A 26,277-nucleotide genomic window follows, 5' to 3' on the forward strand; every position below is an offset into this window, starting at 1 on the left:
CTCGACGTGGCCAACTTGCTGTAGGGACAACTCACCATGGGACAATTCAGCACAGGATAACTCAGGAGAGGGGCAAGTGAATTGTAGCAGGCCTTATGTTAAGTTTCCGACGTATGGGCTTTTCAAGTGACTCTGAGGCATTGTTTACCTTAAAAGTCCTTTATTAGCCTAATACACCAGCAAATGCTTGCTTGAAGGAAGCTGGAATCTGAAATCTCCGCCCCTTGCACAATATATTAAAACACAATTCTCCACCTTTCTAATTTTGTCATTCATCATATTCTCCAATTAATTTAAAGAATCCGTTTCCCTTCCGTTAGAAAACCCGCGAAGGTCTTATCTTCTTTAGTTAGAGATGGCCTTAAAGGTACAATCCTCCTCTTCCCCCCTCCCAACTTTAAACTCAATCTCTTAAAGCAATACACAAGTTTAACATATGAAATGGCTACTTCTTCATCTCTTGTCAAGCAAGAACATTCAACGTTAGCAGCGTTCACATCTTATCTTGCTTTAGGTTTGAGCCTTCTCAAGTTAGAAGTCCTTGAGGGTGGGATGAGCTGCAGTTCTACTTGTCCCTTTCTTGAGTTATCCCACGCTGAACTGCCCCGCTACCAGTTGTCCCATGGCAAGTTGGCCATGGTGAGTTGTCCCATGATGAATTGACCTGCAGCGAGACAGCCAGGGACAGTTGACCATAGCAATTGTCCCATTCCTCATGGAAACGATTGTCTCTGGAGCTAGAATCCCCACAGACCCTCACCCTGTAGTGGAGAGACAGTTCTCGACTCCCATCATCAACGTATCAAGGAGAGTGTTAAGGACAGACATACAAATGCAGTGTCCGAACAGAGTTGGGCTGCTCACAATGTACATTCGAAGAACGGCTGTGGGACTTGGGTTTGGCTAGTCTAAAGAAAATAAGAAATAGGGGAGACATGATAGCAGTCTTCCAGTATTTGAGGGGCTGCCCCAAAGAAGAGGGGGTCAAATTATTCTCCAGAGCACCAGAGGGAAGGACGATAAACAACGGTTGGAAACTGATCAAGGAGAGAAGCAACCTGGAAATAAGGAGAAACTTCCTGACAGTAAGGAAAATCAACCAGCGGAACAACTTGCCACCAGAAATCAACTGCCCGAGATGGTGTAGGTTCTCCTGCTTGAGCAGTGGGCTGGACTAGAAGACCTCCAGGGTCCCTTTCAGTTCTATTCCATTCCATTCCATTCTATTCTTTATTCTATTCTGTTCTGTTCTTTTCTGTTCTATATTCTATTCTATTCTATTCTATTCTGTTCTATATTTTATTCTTTTCTATTCTGTTCTATATTCTATTCTTTTCTATTCTATTGTATTCTTCTATTCTATTGTATTCTATTGTATTCTGTTCTTTATTCTGTTCTATTCTATTCTATTCTATTCTTTATTCTATTCTGTTCTATTCTTTTCTATTCTATTCTATTCTTTATTCTGTTCTGTTATTCTATTCTATTCTATTCTATTCTATTCTATTCTATTCTATTCTATTCTATTCTATTCTATTCTATTCTATTCTATTCTATTCTATTCTATTCTATTCTTTCCTACATGCAAAGATAATGCCAGGTTTTGGAAAGGATTTCTAACTAGGCCACCTCAGGAGAACTGAACGCACTGCCTGGAATAAGGAAGCTTCATACCGCTCACTTCCTTCCTCCGCTGAACTGTTTTGAGTTGGTTCCCCTTTCAGAAGCACTCGTGTCTTCGTCAGACAACTCTGATAACATTTTATATCATTTTTTCTTCTTCTTCCATTCAGTCATGTCCCATTCTCAAAAGACTTCCTGGAGATGCCTCTGCCGTTTCCTTGAGAAGGTTTTTTCAGAAGCGGTTCGCCACTGCCTCCTTCCTAGGGCTGAGAGAAAGCGGCTGGCTTTGTGTCAGCCAGCTAGCTTTGTGCATGAGGCAAGACTAGAACTCGTGCACTCTTGGTTTCTAAGCCTGATGATTTAATCACCACCCCAAACTTTCATTTATACGGGAACGTGCCGAACCGGGTCGTTCCCCAGCCCGCCCAGGTGCGAGACCATAGAAAGTGGTGTCTCGATGTTGGAATGGAAGATTACCCCAAGGGATCCTACGGCTGCTTCGAGATGGGAAGGATTGGGCTCTTTCATCATTTTGAGCCTTGGTGGAGCAGTGGGCTAATGCCTCCTTAAGTAACACCAGCTGCCTGCAATTAGTGCAGGTTCGCATCCCACCAGGCTCAAGGTTGACTCAGCCTTCCATCCTTCCGAGGTAGGTAAAATGAGGACCCAGATTGTTGGGGGCAATTAAGCTGACTTTGTAATAATGCCACTTGGGGTGTGTGTGAAAGCCCTAATAAGCAGGCATATACATAGAATGAAGGCTATTGCTAAGCACATTGGTTTGTGCTTAAATTGTAAGCCGCCCTGAGTCTTCGGAGAAGGGCGGGATATAAATGGGATTAAAATAAAAAAAAATACAAATTTTCATTCATTCATTCATTCATTCATTCATTTCCACGCCAGCCCCCCGACTGATAACAACAACTCTGCATCGTGCAGGTGCATTAAACTGAGAAGACGAGAGCTCCGTGTAAACCAGAAGATTCCCTGTGCAGTTTTGCATTTTCCCCAGTAAATTTGCCATATGCAGCCTTTGGAAACGGCTGAGATTCACGGGCCGCTGTGATTAAAATCCAATTAACGAGCTCGGCTAGTGTTGTTTTCTTTGAGGAAAGAGGGAGAGGCAATTATTTTCGAAAAGTAGGTGGAAGGTCGGGTCGGCACAGCCCAGCTGAAGACTTTGGACCTCTCAGCTCAGCGCCCACTCAAATTAGAGAGGCAGGATGGTCTGAAGTTATTTAGATAATGGTTACCCAATTTGTCCCAGTTATGATTGCTCGATTTCCTTTTTCTTCTCTGCCGGCTGAGCTGTCAGCCCTTTTCCCCATTGGAGAGCTGGACAAGGGGAGGGATTGAGCGACCCTGACACTATTTTTGTATTGTTGGAGTTTAAACTTTGCCACATAGTAAGGGAAAAAAAGAGGTTTTGACCGGACAGAGGGACTGAAGACCGGAGAAGAAAATAACCACGGCTCAACTCTGCGGCAACGAAAACCTTTGGGATTAGAAACATTGGCCAAAACCGAATCGAGACTGGAGAACACTCTCACAAGTAAGTAAGGCGGTGCAATCTCATTTTTCCCCTCTCCAAATTAGTTCGCTAGGTTCCATCTTTGGAAACAAGCGCAGGACAAATAAGAGGTCAGAGGTCAGGACTGGGTGCAGAGAAGAGCAACAGGCGCTAAGCGAGGGCTACATGAAGATAAGTCTGCTAATCAGAAGGCGACAGACAAGCAAACAAACTTTGTGGCTTTCACAAAAGCTTCCTCGGATCAGAAGGACCCCCAAACTACTCAAATTTCTACAGCGTTTTTATGACATTTTGTCCCCCCAAAAAACTGGAAATATCTTCCAAATTCCTGGGTTATAGTTGCTTTGTATTCGGGAGCAAACTGGAAGAATACATGTACAGAGGCTGTTAATCACGGGGTGTCTATTTTGCCAAGAATGCATTCATTGCTATTTATTAACGGAATTGAACAGAATGACAAGAGTTGGAAGGGAGCTTGGAGGTCTTCTAGTCCAACCTGCTGCTCAAGCAGAAGACCCTCTGCCATTCCAGACAAATAGCTGCCCAATCCCTTAAAGCAGGGGTCCCCAACCCCCAGTCCGTGGACCGGTATCGGGCCGTGGCATGCCAGCACAAACAAGCAAAGCTGCAGGCAGCACACAAAACCATGCATTCTCCGGTCCGGGGAAAAGCCTTTCTCCACAGAACCGGTCCCTGGTGCCCAAAAGGTTGGGGGCCTCTGCCTTAAAGCCCCTAGTGATGGAGCATCCACAACTGGAGGCAAGCTGGTCTACTGGTTTATTGTTCTCACTGTCAGGAAGTTTCCCCTTAGTTCCAGGTTGCTTCTCTCCTTTGTAAGTTTCACTCCGTTGTTTCTTGTTCTGCCTTCCGGCGCTTTGGAGAATAGCTTGACTCCCTCTTGTTTGGGGAAGCCCCTTGAATATTGGAGGACTGCTCTCATGTCACTCCTCGTCCTTCTTTTCACTAGACCAGACCGTATATTTGAATTTATAACTTGAATTTATCATTTGAATTTACAATTTGAATTTGTAATTTGGTTTTCGGCACACAGCTTTCCTCAAATCTTTGTGCCTGTTTCTGGAGAAAGAGAGAGCTACATCGCCGTCAAAATACAGATTCATTTCTTTACATAGACGTAGAACAGATCGGTCCGATTATCTCAGCAGCTTAGATGACAGCGTCCTGTTTGTACAGAGTGTGTTTCTTGGTGAATCTGTCTCAGTTGCGACCGTTCCTCCATATATATTTTTTTAGAAACATTGTCATGTATAAACAGAGGCATAGAATCAAGATCACACGAAGTATTAGTACTGCTTTATAAAACCCTAGCAAGAGCACACCTGGAATACTGCGGCCAATTTTGGTCACCATATCACAAAAAAGACATTGAGAATTTAGAAAAAATTCAGAGAAGAGCAACTAAGATGATCAAAGGCCTGAAGACTAAAACATATGAAGAACGGCTGCGGGACTTGGGTTTGGCTAGTCTAAAGAAAATAAGAAATAGGAGAGACATGATAGCAGTGTTCCGGCATCTGGGGGGCTGCCACAAAGACGAGGGGACCAGGTTATTCTCCAAAGCAGCAGAGGGCAGGACAAGAAACCATGGTTGGAAACTGATCAAAGAGAGAAGCAACCTGGAATTAAGGAGAAACTTCCTGACAGTGAGGACAATTCACCAGTGGAATAGAAGTTGCCTCCAGAAATCGTGGGCGCTCCATCACTGGAGATTTTCAAGAAGAGACTAGACATTCACCTGTCTGAGATGGTATAGGTTCTCCTGCTTGAGCAGGGGGCTGGACTAGAAGACCTCCAAGGTCCCTTCCAGCTCTATTCTATTCTATTCTATTCTATTCTATTCTATTCTATTCTATTCTATTCTATTCTATTTCTTTTTTCTTATTTCTTCTATTCTATTCTATTTTTTTCTTATATTCTATTCTATTCTATTTTATTCTACTCTACTCTACTCTACTCTACTCTACTCTACTCTACTTAATCTACTCTCAATAAAGATTCTATTCTATTCTATTCTATTCTATTCTATTCTATTCTATTCTATTCTATTCTATTCTATTCTATTCTATTCTATTCTATTCTACTCTACTCTACTCTACTCTACTCTACTCTACTCTACTCTATTCTATTTTTTCTTCTATTCTATTCTATTCTATTCTATTCTATTCTATTCTATTCTATTCTATTCTATTCTATTCTATTCTATTCTATTCTATTCTATTCTATTCTAAAGTAGTCCTCGGCTTACAATCATAATGGAGCTAGGAGTTTTCATGGTAAGTTAGGATAGTCATATGTTGAGACCAGACCTGATTTTATGACAGCTGCCTTTACAGTACTTCGTGAACACAGGGTAGAGCCAAAAGCGCCTCCTGGCACAGGTAAACTGGTAGAGGCAGAGCTTTCAAGGTTAGACATCCTTCATTGAAGACAAACTCTAGAATGCTGGTCCCCGTGATCAAAAATGAAGAGGCGGTTTAAAAAGGAACATGGGAATATATCTTTGAACAAATGACATTATCTGTTTGTCTTGATGGGCTTTATTTATTTATTTATTTATTTATTTATTTATTTATTTATTTATAAGCTGACTTTGTAATAATGCCGCTTGGGGGGGGGGAAGCCCTAATAAGCAGGCATATACATTGAATGAAGGCTATTGCTAAGCACATTTGATTTGTGCTTAGATTGTAAGCCACCCTGAGTCTTCGGAGAAGGGCGGGATATAAATGGGATTAAAATAAAATAAATAAATAAATATTTACATGAGCTGGTGAAGACTCTGCAGGATTTCAGGTGAGACTCTTCCCCTCCCCTGCCCGCCCCAAAGATGCTAACGTCTTCTGCCTGCAAAATAAAAGTAAAAAATCAGTCGGCGAGTTTTAGCTCTCCACTGTCTCTGAAAGATTTCCAAAAGATTCTGTATAAAGGAGTGGGAAGAACCTAGGTTACGGGTAGGCAACCTTGGCAATTTTATGACTCGTGGACTTCAACTCCCAGAATTTCTGAGCCAGCATGAGGGAACTATGGCACCTTCATGACTTGTGGACTTCAACTCCCAGAATTCCTCAGCCAGCATGGGGGAACTATGGCACCCTCATGACTTGTGGACTTCAACTCCCAGTATTCCTCAGCCAGCATGGGGGAACTATGGCACCTTCATGACTTGTGGACTTCAACTCCCAGAATTCCTCAGCCAGCATGGGGGAACTATGGCACCCTCATGACTTGTGGACTTCAACTCCCAGAATTCCTCAGCCAGCATGGCTCAGCTCGGAAAACTCTCCCTTTTCCCTCAGCGTGGCTGGCTCAGGAATTCTGGGAGTTGAAGTCCACAAGTCATAAAAGAGCCAAGGTTGCCTACCCCTGTTCTAGGGACATATTTGAAAAACAGACATGGCACAGAGATGGAAGGAGATTTTGCCAGTCACATGATCACAAAAAGTGATCACATAACCCCGCGACATTGCGACCGTCATAAATTGGAGCCAGTTGCCAAGTGTCTGATTTTGATCACGTGACCTCGGGGAGGCTGCAACAGCCGTAAGTGTGAGAATGTGAAAACCGGTCATAAGTCACTTTTTCAGTGCCCTAGTCACTAAACAAATGCTTGTCCGTCAAGGACTACCTGTATACAATAAGCCTAGGGAAATAATTGCTCCTTTCCCATAACCTGCTTGGGTCAAACCAGTAAACCTCATCATGGTATAAAGTGATAACTGGGGTGATGGAACCAGTTAAGATGTTGACTTCGATTCTATTAACGGGTTCAACTAACTCCATGTTTAACAAGGTTGTTTGTTGGGTCCACCCAGCACTGCATAAGTAGCAGTAACTCATGAGCCAAACTTGTCTTCTCTCTCTCTCTCTCTCTTGCAGTTATGGCCTGCCCCAATCTTGATGGCGTGGAGTTATTGGATCTCCTCTTTGACGGGCAGGATGGGGTCCTTCGCAATGTGGAGCTGGGATCCTCAGAGGCCCCTTGGATGGCGCAAGAAGGCAGAGTGAGCAGATGGCACTGGGTTGAGAACGGGGGCAAGAGCTGGGCAAGACCTAGGAACAGGGGTAGGCAACCTTGGCTCTTTTATGACTCGTAGACGTCAATACCCAGAATTCCTGAACCAGCCAGGCTGACTCAGGAATTCTGGGAGTTCAAGTCCACAAGTCATAAAAGAGCCAGGGTTGCCTACCCCTGACCTAGGAGAATAGAGTTAACTGCTCCATTCCAGCAAAAAGTATTGAAAATATCCAATGCTGAGTGCCAAACTTTATAGCCCGACACCTGGAGGTTAATATCACAAAGAAGAGGAAGTTAAACAATAGTGGTAGGATAGTTCTTTGCAGAAGAAGCACATTTACATCCCCTGAAAGGAGAAATACTGAAACGCTTCTTGTTGAAGAAATACAGAAACTTGCAACAAAACACAAATTAAGCCCAGAAAAGTGTTAGAAAGAAACTCAAAACTGCCCCATCTTGACTCTCCTTAGTATAAGAGGAAGACACGCTTTCAAGCTTTCAAAATTCTGCTATTATTGCCTAAATTAGCAGAGCTCTGGTATCACTTGTAGAGTCTCTCTTTTCTTACCTGGCCTATCTTGTGGGTCTGACAGTGCCCTTGACTAAAGCAACGGGTCAGTTCCCCACGGAAAATGTTCTACTCATTATTTTTGCAAGCGTTAAACGGAACAGAAGTGGGGAGGAAGAGGGATACCAACCAAGGAGAATATTTGTAGCTTAGGGTTGAAATAAGGGATCATTGGTGCTCTCTGAGCTTGGTTTTTTCCTTGCAGACATTTCGTTACCCAAACTAGATAAAGCACTGATGATGTTAGCTAGTTTGTTGGAATGTATTTCTATGCAGCAACTACAATAGTAGTCAACCAGTAGATGGCAGCATTTACAAGTTTGGATCTATGCCAGTATACTCTGCTTTTTTGTTCTGAGTAGAGTTCCCTGTTTCCTGTTACAGTTACATAGCTGAGCAGTAAAGCACATGGTGACAGTACTCTTTGTTTGCTGTATATGATGCTATGTATAAACAGAATTTCTAACAAAAACAAGCAAGTTCAGAGAACACCAAGGACGCCTCAGAGGGATACCAGCTTAATTCTGGTCTTCCATTTTACTAGATATTGTCCTTATCAGGTATTATTGCACTCTCTGCTGTTAAGACAAAAATGGCTTATTTTTCAATGAATCTAAAACTCAGAATATCCTCTTTCTGGGCCTAGTTAAAATGGTTCAGAATGATACTAATGGCTTGTGTAACACCCAAGAATTTTGAGTTTGCTCTGTGGAAGCTTTGCTAGTAAGAAGGTTGCTTTCTAAGGTGGATTTTTTCATGGAGAACCTCTACGTCCTGTCTGAAGGTGTTGCTGAACCCTCAAGATAATGAGGACTTCATCAACTCCATCCTGGGAGCGGCAAACACCGTCCTAGATTCTCCAAGATGGTCTCCAGCTGCCAGTGACAGTGGCATATCTGAGGATCCACATTCTGACCAGCTGGACAGCCCTCCACATTATGTTCCAACTGGAAGCCCGGAGGCCTACTCTGATGGAAGCTCAGCCGCTGACCTGGCCTACGTCCCCTGCCAGGACTCCTGTCAAGCCTTACCGGCCCTAAACCGGCCAGCCGCCCAGCTGAGAGAGATGGATGTCTCTATAGACTTCAGTGAGTGCCCTGTTTTTTCCTTCCTGGAATGTCAAAACAAGTGAACCCCCATCGCTGGGCCGCTGGAGAGAAGGCCACACGGCGTCCACACAGGGAGAAACTTAAGCAGAGGAAACGAGCGCATAGACACCAGCTGGTCCATCGGTGTGAGCGCCAGTTTTCATCAGCCCCATTCAGTCCTTTGTCCCGAATGGCCTAGGGCACAGGTCCCCAACCTTTGGGGCATCAGGGACTGCTTCCACGGAGGGAGGCTTTTACACAGACTGGAGGGTGCGCGGTTTTGTGTGCTGCCTGCATCCCGCAGATGGGGCTTTGTGTGTTTGCGCGGACCGGTTGCAGGCATGCCACGGACCAGGGGTCAGGGACCCTGGTCTAGGGTCTCCTGCTTGTGAAAGGGGGGGGGGAGGTTGGACTAGAACAGAGCTTTTCAACCTTTTCACCCATTGTACCACTTTTAGGATACGGCAACATCTAAGTACCACCAGTCACCTAGCAAGGTGTCAAAAACATGATGACCAAAAGAAAAAAAAGGAAAAAAGTGATGAAGTACAGATAGTCCTTGATTTACAACTGTTTGCTTAGTGACTGTTCGAAGTTACGATGGCACTGAAAAAAGTGCCCCCCCCAAGCCACAGCCGAGCAAGACACCTGCCTGCCCGCCCGGCGGCGCTCTTCCTCCTGTCCGAGGTTTTCATTGTTGTGAGCATTTCTGTTGAGGATTGGCAGTGGGGGGGGGGGTGGGGGATTGGTTTTTATCCCCCCCCACCCCCTACTAGGTGGTTGCAGCAGGTTTTGGTCACTTCACATGACCCTGAGACACGCTGACCGTCATAAATATGAATCAGTTGCCAAGCGTCTGAATGTAAACCACAAGACCCTGCAGATGCTGCAACATTCCAGCTGATCGGCGCTTCTTCTGGGCTCAGCGGAAGCGCCGGGATCAGCGCCGAGATCCAGCTGGATCCTGGTGCTGATCCTGGCGCTTCCGCTTAACCCCGACAGCCCTGCAGCTCCCGCTGTCTCTCGCTCAGGCTTGTGCGGTGCTGCCACCGGTTCAGCTCATTCCCCTCCCCCGCTACCACTTCTCTAGGAAGGTCGCGTACCACCTGCCAGGTGCCAATGTACCACAGGTGGTACCTGTACCACTGGTTGAAAAGCCCTGGACTAGAAGACCTCCAAGGTCCCTTCCAACTTTGTTATTCTGCTAAACAGAGAGAAGGAAAACGAGAATGACAGCTCAAAACACACAGAGGATATATGATATCATTACATATGATATATATGTCGACAGATTATGGGCAGTTAGCCCAAAGAAACAAGATCTATAAATTGGCTTCCGCAGGATACATTTAGTCCTCGACTTACAGCCACAACTGAGCCCCAAATTTATGTTGCTAAGCGAAACAGTTGTTCAGCGAATTTTGCCCCAGTTTACAACTGTCCTTGCTACATTTGTGAAGCAAATCACTGCAGTTATTAAATTTGTAACGCCATTGTCAAGGGAATATGGCTTTCCCATTGACTTTGCTGGTCAGAAGGTTGCAAAAGGGGATCACATGATTTCCCCCCCCCCCCGGGACACTGCGACCGTCATAAATAGGATCCAGTTGCCAAGCATGTGAATGCTGCAATGGTCACAAGTGCGAAAAATAGTCATAAGTCACTTTTTTCAGTGCCGTGGTAACTTTGAGCAGTCACTAAATGAACTGTTGTAAGTTGAGGACTCCCTGACTTACAGATCTTTGATCCAACGATCCGTACATTGGATTTAGTGTTAAAATAACTTTAACACTGCGATTTAACATTAAATCACCATCTAGTGGACAGGCCGTGCATAGATATGGCTGCCCTCTGAAGAGTGAGAATAATAAATAACAACAACAACAATAATAATAATAATAATAAAGTTGGAAGGTACCCTGGAGGTCATCTAGACCAACCCCCCACTCAGACAGGAAACCCTATACAATTTCAGACAAATGGCTGTCCAGTCTCTTCTTAAAAACCTCCAGTGTTGGAGCATTCATTACTTCTGGAGGCAGGTTGTTCCACTGGTTAGTTGTTCTAACTGTCAGGAAGTTTCTCCTTAGTTCTAGGTTGCTTCTCTCCTTGACTAGTTTCCATCCGTTGCTTCTTGTCCTGCCTTCAGGTGCTTTGGAGAATAGCTTGACTCCCTCTTCTTTGGGGCAGCCCCTGAGATACTGGAAGACTGCTATCATGTCCCACCTTGTCCTTCTCTTCATTAAACTAGACAGACCCAATTCCAGCAACCCTGTCAGGCATCCAGGTTTGAACCCCCAAAGGTGCTTCAGAGTGTACCGGAGCACAAAAATGGCCCATGTCTGTAATCCCTTAAAACATCCACCTCTTTTCCCTGAACTGCAAAAGCAGCTTTTGCGACGACAGAAGTGACATTTGATTTGCTGCCTTGAAAACAGTCCAGGAAACGGGCTGCCTCAGGACTTTCAAAATGATGGCATCCTCCATCAGATTGTAAACATATGAAGCAATATTCCTCCAAGTGAGGCTAAAATTAGGAAGAAATGGAACTTACCTTAAATGTCTTCTCCCTTTGATGTGGCAGAATCCATTGGTTGAAGTAGTGAGGTACAGATTAGCTGAAACTTGGCCCAACCGTAGCAGCTGCGAGAAGGATCTCGGCGTCCTAGTGGACCATCATGTAAACATGAGCCAGCCGTGTGCTGCAGCAGCCAAAAAAGCTAATACAATCCCAGGCTGCATGAACAGAGGGATAGAATCGAGATCACGTGAAGTGTTAATACCACTTTACGATGCCTTGCTAAGATGAGACCTGTCCAGTTCTGGTCACCACATTATATATATAAAAAAAGATGATGAGATTCTGGAAAGAGTGCAGAGAAGAGCAACAAAGATGATCAGGGGACGGGGCTAAAACATATGAAAAATGGTTGCAGGAATTGAGTTTGTCTAGTTTAGTGAAAAGAAGGATTAGGGGTGACATGACAGCAGTCTTCCAGTATTTGATAGGCTGCCACAGAGGAGTCAAGCTCTTCTCCAAAGCGCCCGAAGGCAGGACAAGAAACAACGGATGGAAACTAATCCAGGAGAGGAACAACCTAGAACTAAGGAGAAATTTCTTGAAAATTAGAACAATTAATCAGTGTTACAGTTTATGTTCAGAGGTGGTGGGTGCACCATCACTGGACTTTTTAAAGAAGAGACTGGACAGCCACCAGTCTGAAATGGCATAGGGACTCATGCTTGAACAGGGTTTGGACTAGATCAGGGCTTTTCATCCAGTGGTACGGGTACCACCTGTGGTACATCGGCACCTGGCAGGTGGTACGCGACCATCCTAGAAAAGTGGTAGCGGGGGAGGGGAAGGAGCTGAACCGGTGGCAGCACCGCACAAGGCCGAACGAGAGACGGCTGGAGCTGCAGGGTTGTCGGGGCTCAGCGGAAGCGCCAGGATCAGCTCCAGGATCCAGCTGGATCTCGGCGCTGATCCCGGCGCTTCTGCTGAGCCCAGAAGAAGCGCCGATCAGCTGGAATGTTGCAGCATCTGCAGGGTCTTGTGATTTACATTCAGACGCTTGGCAACTGATTCATATTTATGACGGTCAGAGTGTCCCAGGGTCATGTGAAGTGACCAAAACCTGCTGCAACCACCCAGCAGAGGGGGGGGGAATAAAAACCAATACTCCCACCCCCACCACCTCCACCCCCGCTGCCAATCCTCAACAGAAATGCTCACAACAATGAAAACCTCGGACAGGAGGAAGAGCGCCGCCGGGCGGGCGGGCAGGCAGGGGTCTTGCTCAGCTGTGGCTTGGGGGGGGCATTTTTTTCAGTGCCATTGTAACTTCGAACAGTCACTAAGCGGACTGTTGTAAGTCGAGGACTACCTGTACTTCATCACTTTTTTCCTTTTTTTTTTGTTTTTGGGTCATCACGTTTTTGACACCTTGCTAGGCGACCGGTGGTCCTCGGATGTTGCCATATCCTAAAAGCGGTACAGTGGGTGAAAAGGTTGAAAAGCCCTGGAATAGATGACCTCCGAGGTCCCTTCCAGTTCTGTTATTCTGTTATAAGTCAGCCAGTTGAATGGAGATTCTCCGTCATCCAGGTCACGGTTGTCCCCAAGGTGCTTTTTTTCCCCCATGAGGCAACTGGATTTTTGTTTCCCTTTGAAGACGTTTCGCTTCTCACCCAAGAAGCTTCTTCAGTTCTTGTTGTGACTCAGGGCCAGCCTGTGGGTCCGGCAGCCGGCTCAGATGTCTCGGATGACTCAGATGAGGGGGAGGAGGAGGGTGTGGAAGACGAACTGGCTGATGATGGCTTGGAGGCTTCGCAGAGCCCCCAGCCGGGGCCCTCTTCTCAGCTGCATGAGCCCGATAGTGCGGAGGATGATGACCCACAGCTGGCCCTGTTCAAGGACGCCCGACGCAGGAGGCAGTCGAGCAGGACCAAGCAGAGAAAGGCTGTGGGACTCCTCGGGAGGAGGCACAGGGAGGCCACGCCCTGAACTCTAAATAAAAGGAGTGTTTGGGGAAGGGCTGGTTGCTGAAAGCAACCCTTCCGTTTGAGTATTCAAGTTCCAGTGTTTTGTTTCTTGTTCTGTTGTTTGAGTAATAAATCTTGGCAGACGCTTCCCAGCCTCAGACGCTCTCCAGTCTCTACTGTTTGAACAGGGGTTTGCCTTATTGCAAGGCCGGTAGCAGGCTGGTTCAGAACAGTTCTGCTATTCCCCACTGTCCAGTTAAAGCTGAAGAAGCTTCTTGGGTGAGAAGCGAAACGTCTTCAAAGAAAAAAAAGAAAAAAAAAGAAAGTCCACTTGCCTGGTGGAAAAAATTAGCCAGCGCTTCTCCGCCTGAGCAACTGTAAGACAAGCGGACTTCAGCTGCCCAGCATTCTCAGAGTTGAAGTCCATTCGTATTAAAGTGGCCGTGGCCGTGGCTCTGGCTGAGACGCCCTGGAGTAACCACTGCAACCTAATAATAATAATAATAATAATAATAATAATAATAATAATAATAATAATAATAATAATAATAATAATAATAATAATAATAATAATATAATAATAATAATAATTTAATTTTTATACCGCCCTTCTCCCGAAGGACTCAGGGCGGTGTACAGGGCAATACAATGAAATACAATATATAAAAATATAAAAAGAAATATTAAATACAATAGCCCAATTCAATAAGACCCCCTCCAAGTGCTAAGTGGAGTTTGGAACAATTAAGGTGGCCTTGGAAATGTGAGTGTGACATTTTCATTAGACAGCAACGCGGAGCAGAAGAGCTTTTTCCCCAGAATCCTAAGATCCTGATTGTTGCAAGATGGAAGCCGGGACACCAATCTCAAACGTTTGGGCTTTTAGTGTAAAATTAACATTTTCTTCCTCCAGGCGCGCACTGATGTTAACTTTGTCGTTATCGAACCATCGCCGCCAGAACTCAGATTAGCGAGTAACCAGAAAAGCCTGAGTGACCTCTGAGGTGTGGCCGTCAGTCAGATAAGATAATAATGTACTGGAAGAACAAACTTTTATCTGCTGCAAAGCAGTTCCCGTGTAGATTGAAAAGCTGGATTTTTATTTATTTTTTCCCCGTTCCCTAACCAGCACGTTCCTTCCTTAATTTCTTTTGCAGATATGTGGACTGCTGGGTTTTACCCAGAGGAGATGCAAGTAGCAGATGCCACCCATCAAAATCCACCCTCCTGCACGCTCACCATTAAGGACCTCCTTCTTTCAACCAACTCTGAAATGGCAAGTCTTTCGGTCCTAATGAGGACGATGGAGATTTTTTTAAAAAAATTCCATTTATATCCCGCCCTTCTCCGAAGACTCAGGGCGGCTTACAAGCTTAGCAGTAGCCTTCATTCTATGTATATGCCTGCTTATTAGGGCTTTTTCACACACACCCCAAGCGGCATTATTACAAAGTCAGCTTAATTGCCCCCAACAATCTGGGTCCTCATTTTACCTACCTCGGAAGGATGGAAGGCTGAGTCAACCTTGAGCCTGGTGGGATGCGAACCTGCACTAATTGCAGGCAGCTGGTGTTACTTAAGGAGGCATTAGCCCACTGCTCCACCAAGGAGATATCTAGAGACCCAGTTAATTTTTTTTGTTAACCGTTATTCCTAAGAACACTTGAAGACGGTTTCTAAGGAATCAGGTTTGACTCTGGAAAAAGTGCAGGGGCAACAAAGATGGCCTTGGGGGGTGGGGTAGATGGTAAAACGTACAAAGAACTATGGTACCTGACTCAATAGTAGTCACTATGAGAGGGATCTCGGAGTCCTAGTGGACAATCCCTTAGATATTTTTTTATTTATTTTAATTCCATTTATATCCCGCCCTTCTCCGAAGACTCAGGGCGGCTTACAAGCTCAGCAGTAGCCTTCATTCTATGTATATGACTGCTTATTAGGGCTTTCACACACACACACACAAGCGGCATTTTTACAAAGTCAGCTTAATTGCCCCCAACAATCTGGGTCCTCATTTTACCTACCTCGGAAGGATGGAAGGCTGAGTCAACCTTGAGCCTGGTGGGATGCGAACCTGCGCTAATTGCAGGCAGCTGGTGTTACTTAAGGAGGCATTAGCCCACTGCTCCACCAAGAGCCCACTGCTCCACCAAGATATGAGCCAGCCGTGTGCTGCAGCTGCCAAAAGAGCCAACGCAGAGCTAGGCTGCATTAACAGAGGGATAGAATCATAATCATAATAGTAAAGTTGGAAGGGACCTTGGAGGTCATCTAGTCCAACCCCCTGCTCAGGCAGGAAACCCTATCCCATTTCAGACAAATGGCTGTCCAGTCTCTTTTTAAAAACTTCCACTGTTGGAGCATTCCCAGCTTCTGGAGGCAGGTTGTTCCACTGGTTAATTGTTCTCACCGTCAGGAAGTTTCTCCTTAGTTCCAGGTTGCTTCTCTTTTTGATTAGTTTCCATCCGATGCTTCTTGTCCTGCCTTCAGACGCTTTGGAGAATAGCTTGACTCCCTCTTCTTTGGGGCACCACCTGAGATATTGGAACACTGCTATCATGTCACCCCTCGTCCTTCCCTTCATTAAACTAGACCAGAGGTAGGCAACCTCGGCTCTTTCATGACTCATGGACTTATGACTCATGGACTTCAACTCCCAGAATTCCTGAGCCAGCTTGGCTGGCTCAGGAATTCTGGGAGTTGAAGTCCATGAGTCATAAAAGAGCCGAGGTTGCCTACCCCTGAACTAGACATGCCCAATTCCAGCAGCTGTTCTTTATATCAAGATCCTGTGAAGTGTTAATGCCACTTTAAAATGCCATGGTGAGACCACACCTGGAATACGGCATCCAGTTTTGGTCACCACAATGTAAAAAAGATGTTGAGACTCTAGGAAAAAAAAGTGCAGAGAAGAGCAACAAAGATGATTGGGGGACTGGAGGCTAAAACATACAGGGAACGGTTGCTGAAATTGGGCATGTCTGGTTTAATGAAGAGAAGGACCAGGGGGGACATGATAGCAGTGTTCCAGTATCTCAGGGGCTGCCCCAAAGAAGAGGGAGTCAAGCTATTCTCCAAAGCGCCTGAAGGCAGGACAAGAAGCAACGGATGGAAACTAGTCAAGGAGAGAAGCAACCTAGAACTGAGGAGGAATTTTCTGACAGTGAGAACAATTAACCAGTGGGATGACTTGCCTCCAGAAGTTGTGGGTGCTCCATCACTGATGATTTTTTAAAAGAGACTAGACTACTGCCTGTCGGGCATGGTATAGTAAATAAATTTGGGCCTAGAGCATAGAAAACGAAGGCTTATAGCAGAGGTCTTCAAACTTGGCCCTTTGATGACTTGTGGACTTCAACTCCCAAAATTCCTCAGCCAGGCACACTGGCTGAGGAATTCTGGGAGTTGAAGTCCACAAGTCATCAAAGGGCCAAGTCTGAAGACCCCTGGTCCCGGGTCTCCTGCTTGAGCAGTGGGCTGGACTAGAGGACCTCCGAGGTCCCTTCCAACTCTGTTATTCCATATTCTTTGATGGGGATATCTAGAAACCCAGTTTATTTTATTTTTTTAATGGTTATTTCTAAGAACATTGAAGATGCTTCTTCCAGGTCAGATCATTCTTACCTTGTGCTGTTCTAGCACCAGCAGGCTGTCAACTCCGCAGTGATGAGGCAAACCCCTGGGACTTGCCAGGAGCTGATGCTGACTGAGGATGAGAAGAAATTGCTGACTAAGGAAGGTGTGACTCTTCCAAGCCAGCTCCCTCTCACCAAGGTAAGCAGCACTGAGGCCGTGCTTTTTCTCAAATGCTATTGGGGATTACTAATTAATACAGGTAGTCCTCAGACCTACGACCGCAATCGAGCCCAAGGTTTGCATCGCTCAGCAAGAAAAGTCATTCAGTCAGTTTGTCCCGTTTCACGACATTTTTGCCACAGCTAGTAAGCGAGTCAGGCCGTCGTTAAGTGAATTAGGCCATCGTTAAGTGAATTAGGCCATCGTTAAGCGAATTTGGCTTCCCCCCTTGAGTTTTCCCAGCTGAGAAGGTTGCAGATGGTGATCATGTGACCGCTAGGTGCAACTATCATTTAAAAACTTGCCACCTGCCCAAATTAATGGTTCTTAAGTGAATCGGGTTCCCCATCGGCTTTTTTTTTTAATCCCATTTATATCCCACCCTTCTCCGAAGACTCAGGGCAGCTTACAATCTAAAGCACAAATCAATGTGCTTAGCAATAGCCTTCATTCTATGTATATCCCTGCTTATTAGGGCTTTTGCCCCCCCCCCCCAGCAGCATTATTACAAAGTCAGCTTTTATTGCCCCCCCCACAATCTGGGTCCTCATTTTACCTACCTCGGAAGGATGGAAGGCTGAGTCAACCTTGAGCCTGGTGGGACTCGAACCTGCACTAATTGCAGGCAGCTGGTGTTACTTAAGGAGGCATTAGCCCACTGCTCCACCAAGGCTCTTCGCTCTTTGCTTGTCAGAGGGTCACAAAGGGGGAAATCACACGACCCTAGGACACTGCAACCGTCATAAATATGAGTCAGGTGCCAAGTGTGTGAATTTCCAGCACGTGACCATGGGGAAGCCGCAACAGCTGCAAGTGTGAAAAACAGCCATACATGACTTTTTCCCAGTGCTGTTGTAATTTTGAACAGACACTAGACAAATTGTCGTAAGTCAAGGGCCACCTGTATCGCAACCGCTCTGAACCACACCGACTGGAAAAATACTGGTCCTCTTGTCCAGAATGAACACAATGAGAATGTCATGGATGTACTTTTTGAAATGAAGGGATTAAGTCATTGCACATTATCTCCCAAAGGGACCAAAAAAAAAAAACCTCCTCGAATTTGATAGAAAAAGAAATGGATGTAGTTAAAAACAAAACGGCTAGCTAAGGTGGATCTCTTTGCACCGGCAGTACGAGGAACGCATTCTCAAGAAGATCCGTAGAAAGATCCGGAACAAGCAATCAGCTCAGGAAAGTCGCAAGAAACGGAAGGAATACATTGACGGTTTAGAAAGCCGGTATGTTATTTCCCCACTTTTCACCTCCCTCATCTTTTTGAGTTTGATCTTGCTGAAAGAAAAATCAGGTCCGGTTCCGAGCTGGGAATAAAATGGAGGCTGCTTTTGAAAGGTGGTTTCTGTTTGTTGACGAGCAGAACCAGCAACAGCCTGCAGTTCTGGGGCAGCTGACCAAATGGAGTGGAGAGTAGGCGGGTTTTTATGGGGATCTGAGACTTCGAAGTGGAAAGGTGTCTGAGTCACGCAATGAGGGAAGCTTTTGCATCTTTTGCTAGTCTAAATGCTGGTGGGTTAATCCTGTTATGTCCTAAAGGTCATGCCCTATCCTTAGAATTTGGGTGGGGGAACGTAAATTCTTAATCCCATCTACCGTGGGGGTTGAAGGCGTTTTCTTTACGAATAGGTTGGCCCCAGTCTTTCTTAATAGGAACGAAATATCCATCTCTAAAGACTTGAGGCCTCTGGTTGAGGCTGTTAAGAAAGACTGGGGCTGCTTTCTGCCTTGGTTAAGACTTTTCTCCATTTCTCCTTTGGGGAAATATAATATTCTGTCCCTTTGTAATATTCCCCCAAAATATTTCATTCTCAGTGGTGCGTGTGTGTGTGCGCACGAGTGCATTCTTACCACAATCTGATCATCAACAAGCTAAACTGGAACATGGATCAAAGTTTCTTGGTTCTGAACACGCAGATGTTGTAAAAAAGAAACAAAAAAAAATAATGACCAGAACTACAGTTACTTAAGGAGAGGCTACGATGTTCCTCCTCCTGTTCTTGTGATGTTCAGGAATATCCCCACAGGCTCATTGCATCCATACGTTTAGAATTGGCGAGATCTTTAGGCACCATCCTACTCCAGCCTCTGGATCACTTTCTCCTTCTACTAAGCTACGTCAGGCCGGAGAACTTTAAAAAAAGATGAATAAACCAGCTGGAAATTAAGTCGTTTCCTCTCTCTTCACCTCGGTTGCCCTTTTGCTTTTCAGGATGTCGGCTTGCACAGCCCAGAACCAGGAGCTCCAACGCAAAGTGGTTCACCTGGAGAAGCAGAACTTGTAAGTGGCGCCGTGGCCCCCGTTCCACGGGGTGCTCGGGCAATGTGGCAATTGGGTGAAGTTTCAAAACAAGCCTGAATAGAGGTAGTCCTCAACTTACGACCACAATTGGGAGCAGAATTTCCTTTGCTAAGCAAGGCCACTTTGTTCAGCGAGTTGCGCCCAACTTTACACACCCTTTTTCGCCACCGTTGATTGTAAGCCGAGGATTACCTATACTGGAATGGAATGGAATGGAATGGAATGGAATGGAATAGAATAGAATAGAATAGAATAGAATAGAATAGAATAGAAAATATGGAATGGAATGGAATAGAATAGAATAGAAAATATGGAATAGAATAGAATAGAATAGAATAGAATAGAATAGAATAGAATAGAATAGAATAGAATATGAAATAGAGTGGAATAGAAAATAGAATAGAATAGAATAGAATAGAATAGAATAGAATAGAATAGAATAGAATAGAATAGAATAGAATAGAAAATATGGAATGGAATGGAATAGAATAGAATAGAAAATATGGAATAGAATAGAATAGAATAGAATAGAATAGAATAGAATAGAATAGAATAGAATAGAATAGAAAATATGGAATGGAATGGAATAGAATAGAATAGAAAATATGGAATAGAATAGAATAGAATAGAATAGAATAGAATATGAAATAGAGTGGAATAGAAAATAGAATAGAATAGAATAGAATAGAATAGAATAGAATAGAATAGAATAGAATAGAATAGAATAGAATAGAATAGAATAGAATAGAAAATATGGAATGGAATGGAATAGAATAGAATAGAAAATATGGAATAGAATAGAATAGAATAGAATAGAATAGAATAGAATAGAATAGAATAGAATAGAATATGAAATAGAGTGGAATAGAAAATAGAATAGAATAGAATAGAATAGAATAGAATAGAATAGAATAGAATAGAATAGAATAGAATAGAATAGAATAGAATAGAAAATATGGAATGGAATGGAATAGAATAGAATAGAAAATATGGAATAGAATAGAATAGAATAGAATAGAATAGAATAGAATAGAATAGAATAGAATATGAAATAGAGTGGAATAGAAAATAGAATAGAATAGAATAGAATAGAATAGAATAGAATAGAATAGAATAGAATAGAATAGAATAGAATAGAATAGAATAGAAGCTGGAAGGGACCTTGGAGGTCTTCTAGTCCAGCCCCCTGCTCAAGCAGGAGAACCTATATCATTTCAGAGAAGTCTAGTCTCTTCTTAAAAATCTCCAGGGATGGAGATGGGCCTCCCCTCCCCCAGTGTGCTTGGCATTCACTGAATCAGTAGAAGAAATTCTGGCCTGGTTAAATTTCCTGAATTTGCCCTCTGCTCCCCACAAAACCTGATCCTAATGGGGACCCTCGTTCTCCTCCTACATTTTCCCCCAGGTCTCTCCTGCAGCAGCTGAAGAAACTCCAGACCATTGTGATGCAATCCAGCGGCAAGGCTGCCCAAACGAGCACCTGTGTGGCGGTACGTCGGGGATTGTGTACGCGCGTGCGTGGGCAGATTATGGCTAGTCCTCGATTTAGGGCCACAATGGAGCCCAAAATGTATGTTGCCAAGGGAGACAGTCGTTAAGTGAGTTGTGCCCCACTTGACGGAGCTTTCTTGCCACAGTTGTTATGTGAATCCCTGCAGTTGTCAAGTCAGTAACGTGACTGTTCAGTGACTCTGGCTTCCCCATTGAGTGGAAGGTCGCAAAAGTGGATCGCGTGACCCTCCCCCCCCCGGGTCATAAGTATGAGCCTGAATTTTGATCACGTGATCCCTATCGTAAGTGTGAAAAACGGTCCTATGTCACGTTTTTTTTAGGGCCGTTGTAACTTCGAACGGTCACTAAACGTTGTAAGTTGTAAGTTGAGAACTACCTGTACAGGAATAACGGTGCCTAACTAATTTTTTTTCCCTGGGCAATTTAGCATGAGAGAGACTGCAGTGGCTTCTGAAACCATGTGTTGTTGTTGTTGTTTTTTAAAAAAAAAATTGGCACCTTTCAGACCTGTGGATTTCTTTCCAGTCATTTGCACTTATCCCTCAATAATTTACACCTTTTTTTTGCTGGCTTCCAGTGTTTACGTAAGGTCCCCCCCCCAAAAAAAAATGCCCATTGGGGAAATTAGACTGACTTAACGACTGATGCTGTTCACTTAACAACCACGCTGTGTGCTTATCGCTTGCCACAAAAATGTCCCCCCCAAAAATTGGATCTGGCCTCAATTTGGTGGAGCAGTGGGCTAATGCCTCCTTAAGTAACACCAGCTGCCTGCCATTAGTGCAGGTTCGAGTCCCACCAGGCTCAAGGTTGACTCAGCCTTCCATCCTTCCCAGGTAGGTAAAATGAGGACCCAGATTGTTGGGGGCAATAAGCTGACTTTGTAATAATCCCGCTTGGGGGTGTGTGTGTGAAAGCCCTAATAAGCAGGCATATACATAGAATGAAGGCTACTGCTAAGCTTGTAAGCCGCCCTGAGTCTTCGGAGAAGGGCGGGATATAAATGGAAATAAAAAAAAAGTTACAACTACAATGACTTCCAAGGGTAATTCCAGGCTGAGTCCCAGTCGTAAGTCGAGGACTATTCTACAGACTCTTGCCACCTTAACCCAGAGGACTGTAGCAACTGGGGTCAGAGGAAGAGGGATGGGAAGAGCAAGCCAGTGGGACGACGTGCCTCCAGACGTTGTGGATGGCTCCACAAACACTGAAGGGTTTTAAGAAGAGATTAGACAGCCGTTTGTCCAGAATACTATAGGGTTTCCTGCTTAGGCAGAGGGTTGGACTAGAAGACCTCCAAGGTCCCCTTCCAACTCTTTCATTCTGTTCTGATGCTTCCAGGATGGGTGGAGAGCGCTTCGCTTCCGCAGTGGGGGAAGTCCCTAATTTAAGAGGCGATGGATCAAAAGTACCTCCAGCCTCATTTTCTATCCCCAGTGGGGCCAGGGGAACTCATCCATATAGGGTAGGGGTCTTCAAACATGGCCCTTTTATGACTCGTGGGCTTCAACTTCCAGAATTCCTCAGCCAGGCACGCTGAGATTTGATCTTGATGGAAGAGTGGAGTGGAGTGGAGTGGAGTGGAGTGGAGTGGAGTGGAGTGGAGTAGAGTAGAGTAGAGTAGAGTAGAGTACAATAACAGAGTTGCAAGGGACCTTGGAGGTCTTTCACTCCAACCCCCCACTCAAGCAAGAAATCTATACAATTTCAGATGCATAGTTGTCCAATCTCTTCTTAAAAACCTCCAGTGATGGAGCACCCACAATTTCTGGAGGCAGGTAGTTCCACTGATTAATTGTCCTCATTCTCAGGTAATTCCTCCTTAATTTCCAGGTTGCTTCTCTCCTTGGTTAGTTTCCATCCATTGCTTCTTGTCCTGCCTTCATGTGCTTTGGAGAAAAGCTTGACTGCCTCTTCTTTGGGGCAGCCCCTGAGATATTGGAAGGCTGCGATCATGTCCCCCCTGGTCCTTCTCTTCATTAAACTAGACATGCCCGATTCCTGCAACCCTTCTTCACATGTTTTAGTATCCAGTCCCCTAAGGGGAGAATAACGGAATAAGAACAGACTGTCAAGAGTCGGAAGGGACCTTGGAGGTCTTCTAAGTCCAACCCTCTGCTCAAGAAAGATACCAGCGTCTTTTTATTTGCTCCTCAGGTCTTGCTGCTTTCCTTTGCTCTGATCATCTTCCCGTCCATTGGCCCTTTCACCCGCAACAAGGCTGAGACCAGGGGCGACTTTGTACCTGTGCGAGGTGAGCAAGGAGGCTGTGTAGGTGGGCGGGCATCTGGGCAAGGAGGAGAGGAGACACAAGTTGGCTGGAGCAGGCTGTCCCCTGGCCTAATTGGCAATGCTAGCAGGAAAGTTGATGATTAATCCTGACAAAGAGCCCAACGTTGATTAGGCTGATTCACGCCCCCCCCCCTCCCCGCTTCAAGTCAGAAGTCCATGAGCTGCGCTGAGGAATTCAGCTCTACGTGGAGAGGAACGTGCTGAGGAACCAACCCACGCCGCCTCTGTCTCGTGAGCTTTAAGCCCAAATATACAAACCGATCTCCCAAGCGAGAGAAAGGAAAAGATGGACTCGCCACCAGATTCCCAAGGAGCCATCTTTGGATCCCAAGGATTTATAGAGGCGTAGATAACTTCTAGGGACGTGGTGGCTCAGTGGGTTAGGACGCTGAGCTCGTCAATTAGAAGATTGGCAGTTTGGTGGGTCGAATCCCGAGTGCCGCGTAACAGAGTGAGCGCCTGTTACTCGTCCCAGCTTCTGCCAACCTAGCAGTTCGAAAGCATGTAAAAAATGCAAGTAGAAAAATAGGGACCACTGCGGTGGGAAGGTAACAGCGCTCCGTGCGCCCTTGGGGTCTAGTCATGCCGGCCACATGACCACGGAGACGTCCTCGGACAAGCGCTGGCTCTTCGGCTTTGAAACGGAGATGAGCACCAGCCCCTAGAGTCGGAAACGACTAGCACGCATGTGCGGGGGAACCTTTACCTTTACCTAAGATAACTTCTGCTTATATCACCGAGTCGAATCCGTGTGTTTGAAGTTCCTAGTTTAGGTGAGTTTTGCCCAGCCAGGACACAGCCCAGACTTTTAACAGCTTAAAAGCAGCAGTGTCTTAATTTTGGTGACTTTTAAGAATTCAGGGAATTGGAAGTCCACAGGTCTTAAAGTTGGCCCGGTCAGATAGCGCTGGCTTAAAGAGAGAAGAAAGTTCAGTCAGGTCAACTAAAAAATAAGCTCAAAAGTTGGATTACTCAACTTAAAGATAACTTCGACTTATTTCTTAACTGGTGTGAGTTTTGCCCAGGCAGGATACATCAGTGGGGGGTGGGGAGCCCAGAATTTTAATAGCTTAAAACAGGGGTGTCCAACCTTTACAACTTTTAAGATTTGTGGAGTTCCCCAGGTGTGGCTGGAGAATTCTGGGAATTGAAGTCCACAGGTTTTAAAGTCACCAAGGTTGGCTTAAAAGGAGAAAATGGTTCAATCAGGTCAACTGAAAAACATGTTCAAAACTAGAATAGAGTAGAGTAGAAAATAGAATAGAATAGAATAGAATAGAATAGAATAGAATAGAATAGAATAGAATAGAATAGAATAGAATAGAATAGAATAGAATAGAATTACAGGATAGAATAGAATAGAATAGAATAGAATAGAATTACAGAATAGAATTAGAATAGAATAGAATAGAATAGAATAGAATAGAATAGAATAGAATAGAATAGAATAGAATAGAATTACAAATAGAATAGAATAGAATAGAAATACAGAATAGAATAGAAATAAAGAATAGAATAGAATAGAAATACAGAATAGAATAGAATAGAAATAAAGAATAGAATAGAATAGAAATACAGAATAGAATAGAATAGAATAGAATAGAATAGAATAGAATAGAATAGAATAGAATAGAATAGAATTGAATTACAGGATAGAATAGAATAGAAATACAGAACAGAACAGAATAGAATAGAACAGGACAGGACAGGACAGGACAGGATAGAATAGAATAGAAAAAGAGTTGGAAGGGACCTTGGAGGTCTTCTAGTCCAACCCCCTGCTGAGGCAGGAAACCCTACACCATTTGAGACTTCTACCAAGGCAAGTGGCGCAAGGCAAGGCAAGTGTAGAGATTAGTAGGGAAGGCAATGGACGGTCCCTCAAGAATCCATCCTTTGCCCTTCGCCCCATCCCTTGTGTGCAGCTGTCCCTCATGCTCTATGTCCCTCTCTCTTCCTCCCCCAGTTTTTTCTAGGTCCCTCAACAACGACGCATCCTCTAGAATTGTCCACTCCCTGGGCAAAGAGGCCGAGCAGGGTGGGCAGGAAAGCCTTTGGAAGGAGCCAGCTCCCAGCGCAGGCCACGCTCCCAGCACCTTCATCCGAGATCTCCTGAGGCTTCAGAAGGAGAGCAACCACACAGGGCTCTTCCCAGAAGGCAGAGCTGCATCTTTGGAAGGACTCAGGCCTGGCGTTCCCTATTCGGGCCCAAATTTGACCTCGGTGGCATGGACTGAATCGGAGCAGCCTGGAAAAGGGGTCTTGGAGCAGACGCAGGAGCTGTGACTTCCCATCGGGCTGCTTCCTCTCCCTCGCCGGGCCGGTGGGAACTAAACCAGGACGGGGGATGGGGAGACTGTGTGTATGTGTGCGTGCGTGCGTGCATGCAGCAGTATTGTGTCTCTCCTATTCAGGGGGGACGGGGGGACAAATGTGAAAGAGAGTCGCAGTGTGCGTGAGAGAGAGAGCGAGCAAGGCTTGGGGGCTGAATCCTCCTGGGTTATTTAGGGACCCCCTGAAAAAGACAGGACATGCCCCGGTTCTCCTCTTCCATTTTTAAAACGGGGTGTGTGTGTGTGTGTGCGTGTGTGTTTCTCCAGGACGGGTTTCTCAGCAGATCTGTAGTCGTGGATCCTTAACTGCACTTACCGCAAAGCGTGTCACATCCCCACGTCCCTTGTAGAGCTAAGGGCTTCAGGTGTTTATTATAGGGAAGATGGAGTTTGAAATCTGATTATTATTATTATTATTATTTTGCCGAGCCTTTTTGGCTCCTGAGACTTCTGTTCATCTGGTGTGCAGTGATGATGAATGAAAAACGTGCTTTTCTTTCTTTTTTCTTTTTAGAAGGGATGGGGGGGAAAAGAGAGTCAAAGCTGAAATGTACAGTTACCCCTTACAGCTTTGCCCCCTCCGTTATGCCCACACCCGAGCCCCCAACTTTGTATTTCGAGTGAGTTTTGCCCCACTTTACGACTTCTCTTGCCGCGGTTGTTAAGTGAATCACTGCAGTTGTTAAAGAGAGCG

General features: G+C 45.0%; 1 protein-coding gene across 1 annotated transcript; it reads left to right on the forward strand.

The window, feature by feature from the left end:
* Positions 1-7,053: 7,053 nt before the first annotated feature.
* Positions 7,054-25,536, forward strand: CREB3L3 (cAMP responsive element binding protein 3 like 3; the record flags this gene model as incomplete). The annotated part of the gene is made up of 9 exons (XM_081321256.1): positions 7,054-7,176; positions 8,543-8,846; positions 14,489-14,607; positions 16,974-17,108; positions 18,264-18,370; positions 19,357-19,425; positions 20,852-20,936; positions 23,116-23,212; positions 25,217-25,536. The coding sequence occupies 9 exons, from the start codon at positions 7,054-7,056 to the stop codon at positions 25,534-25,536; spliced, it is 1,359 nt and encodes a 452-aa protein (XP_081177382.1).
* Between the last annotated feature and the right edge of the window lie 741 nt (positions 25,537-26,277).

Source organism: Vipera berus (assembly GCF_964194415.1).
Source record: "Vipera berus genome assembly, chromosome: 1".
In the NCBI taxonomy this organism is placed as follows: Eukaryota; Metazoa; Chordata; class Lepidosauria; order Squamata; family Viperidae; genus Vipera; species Vipera berus.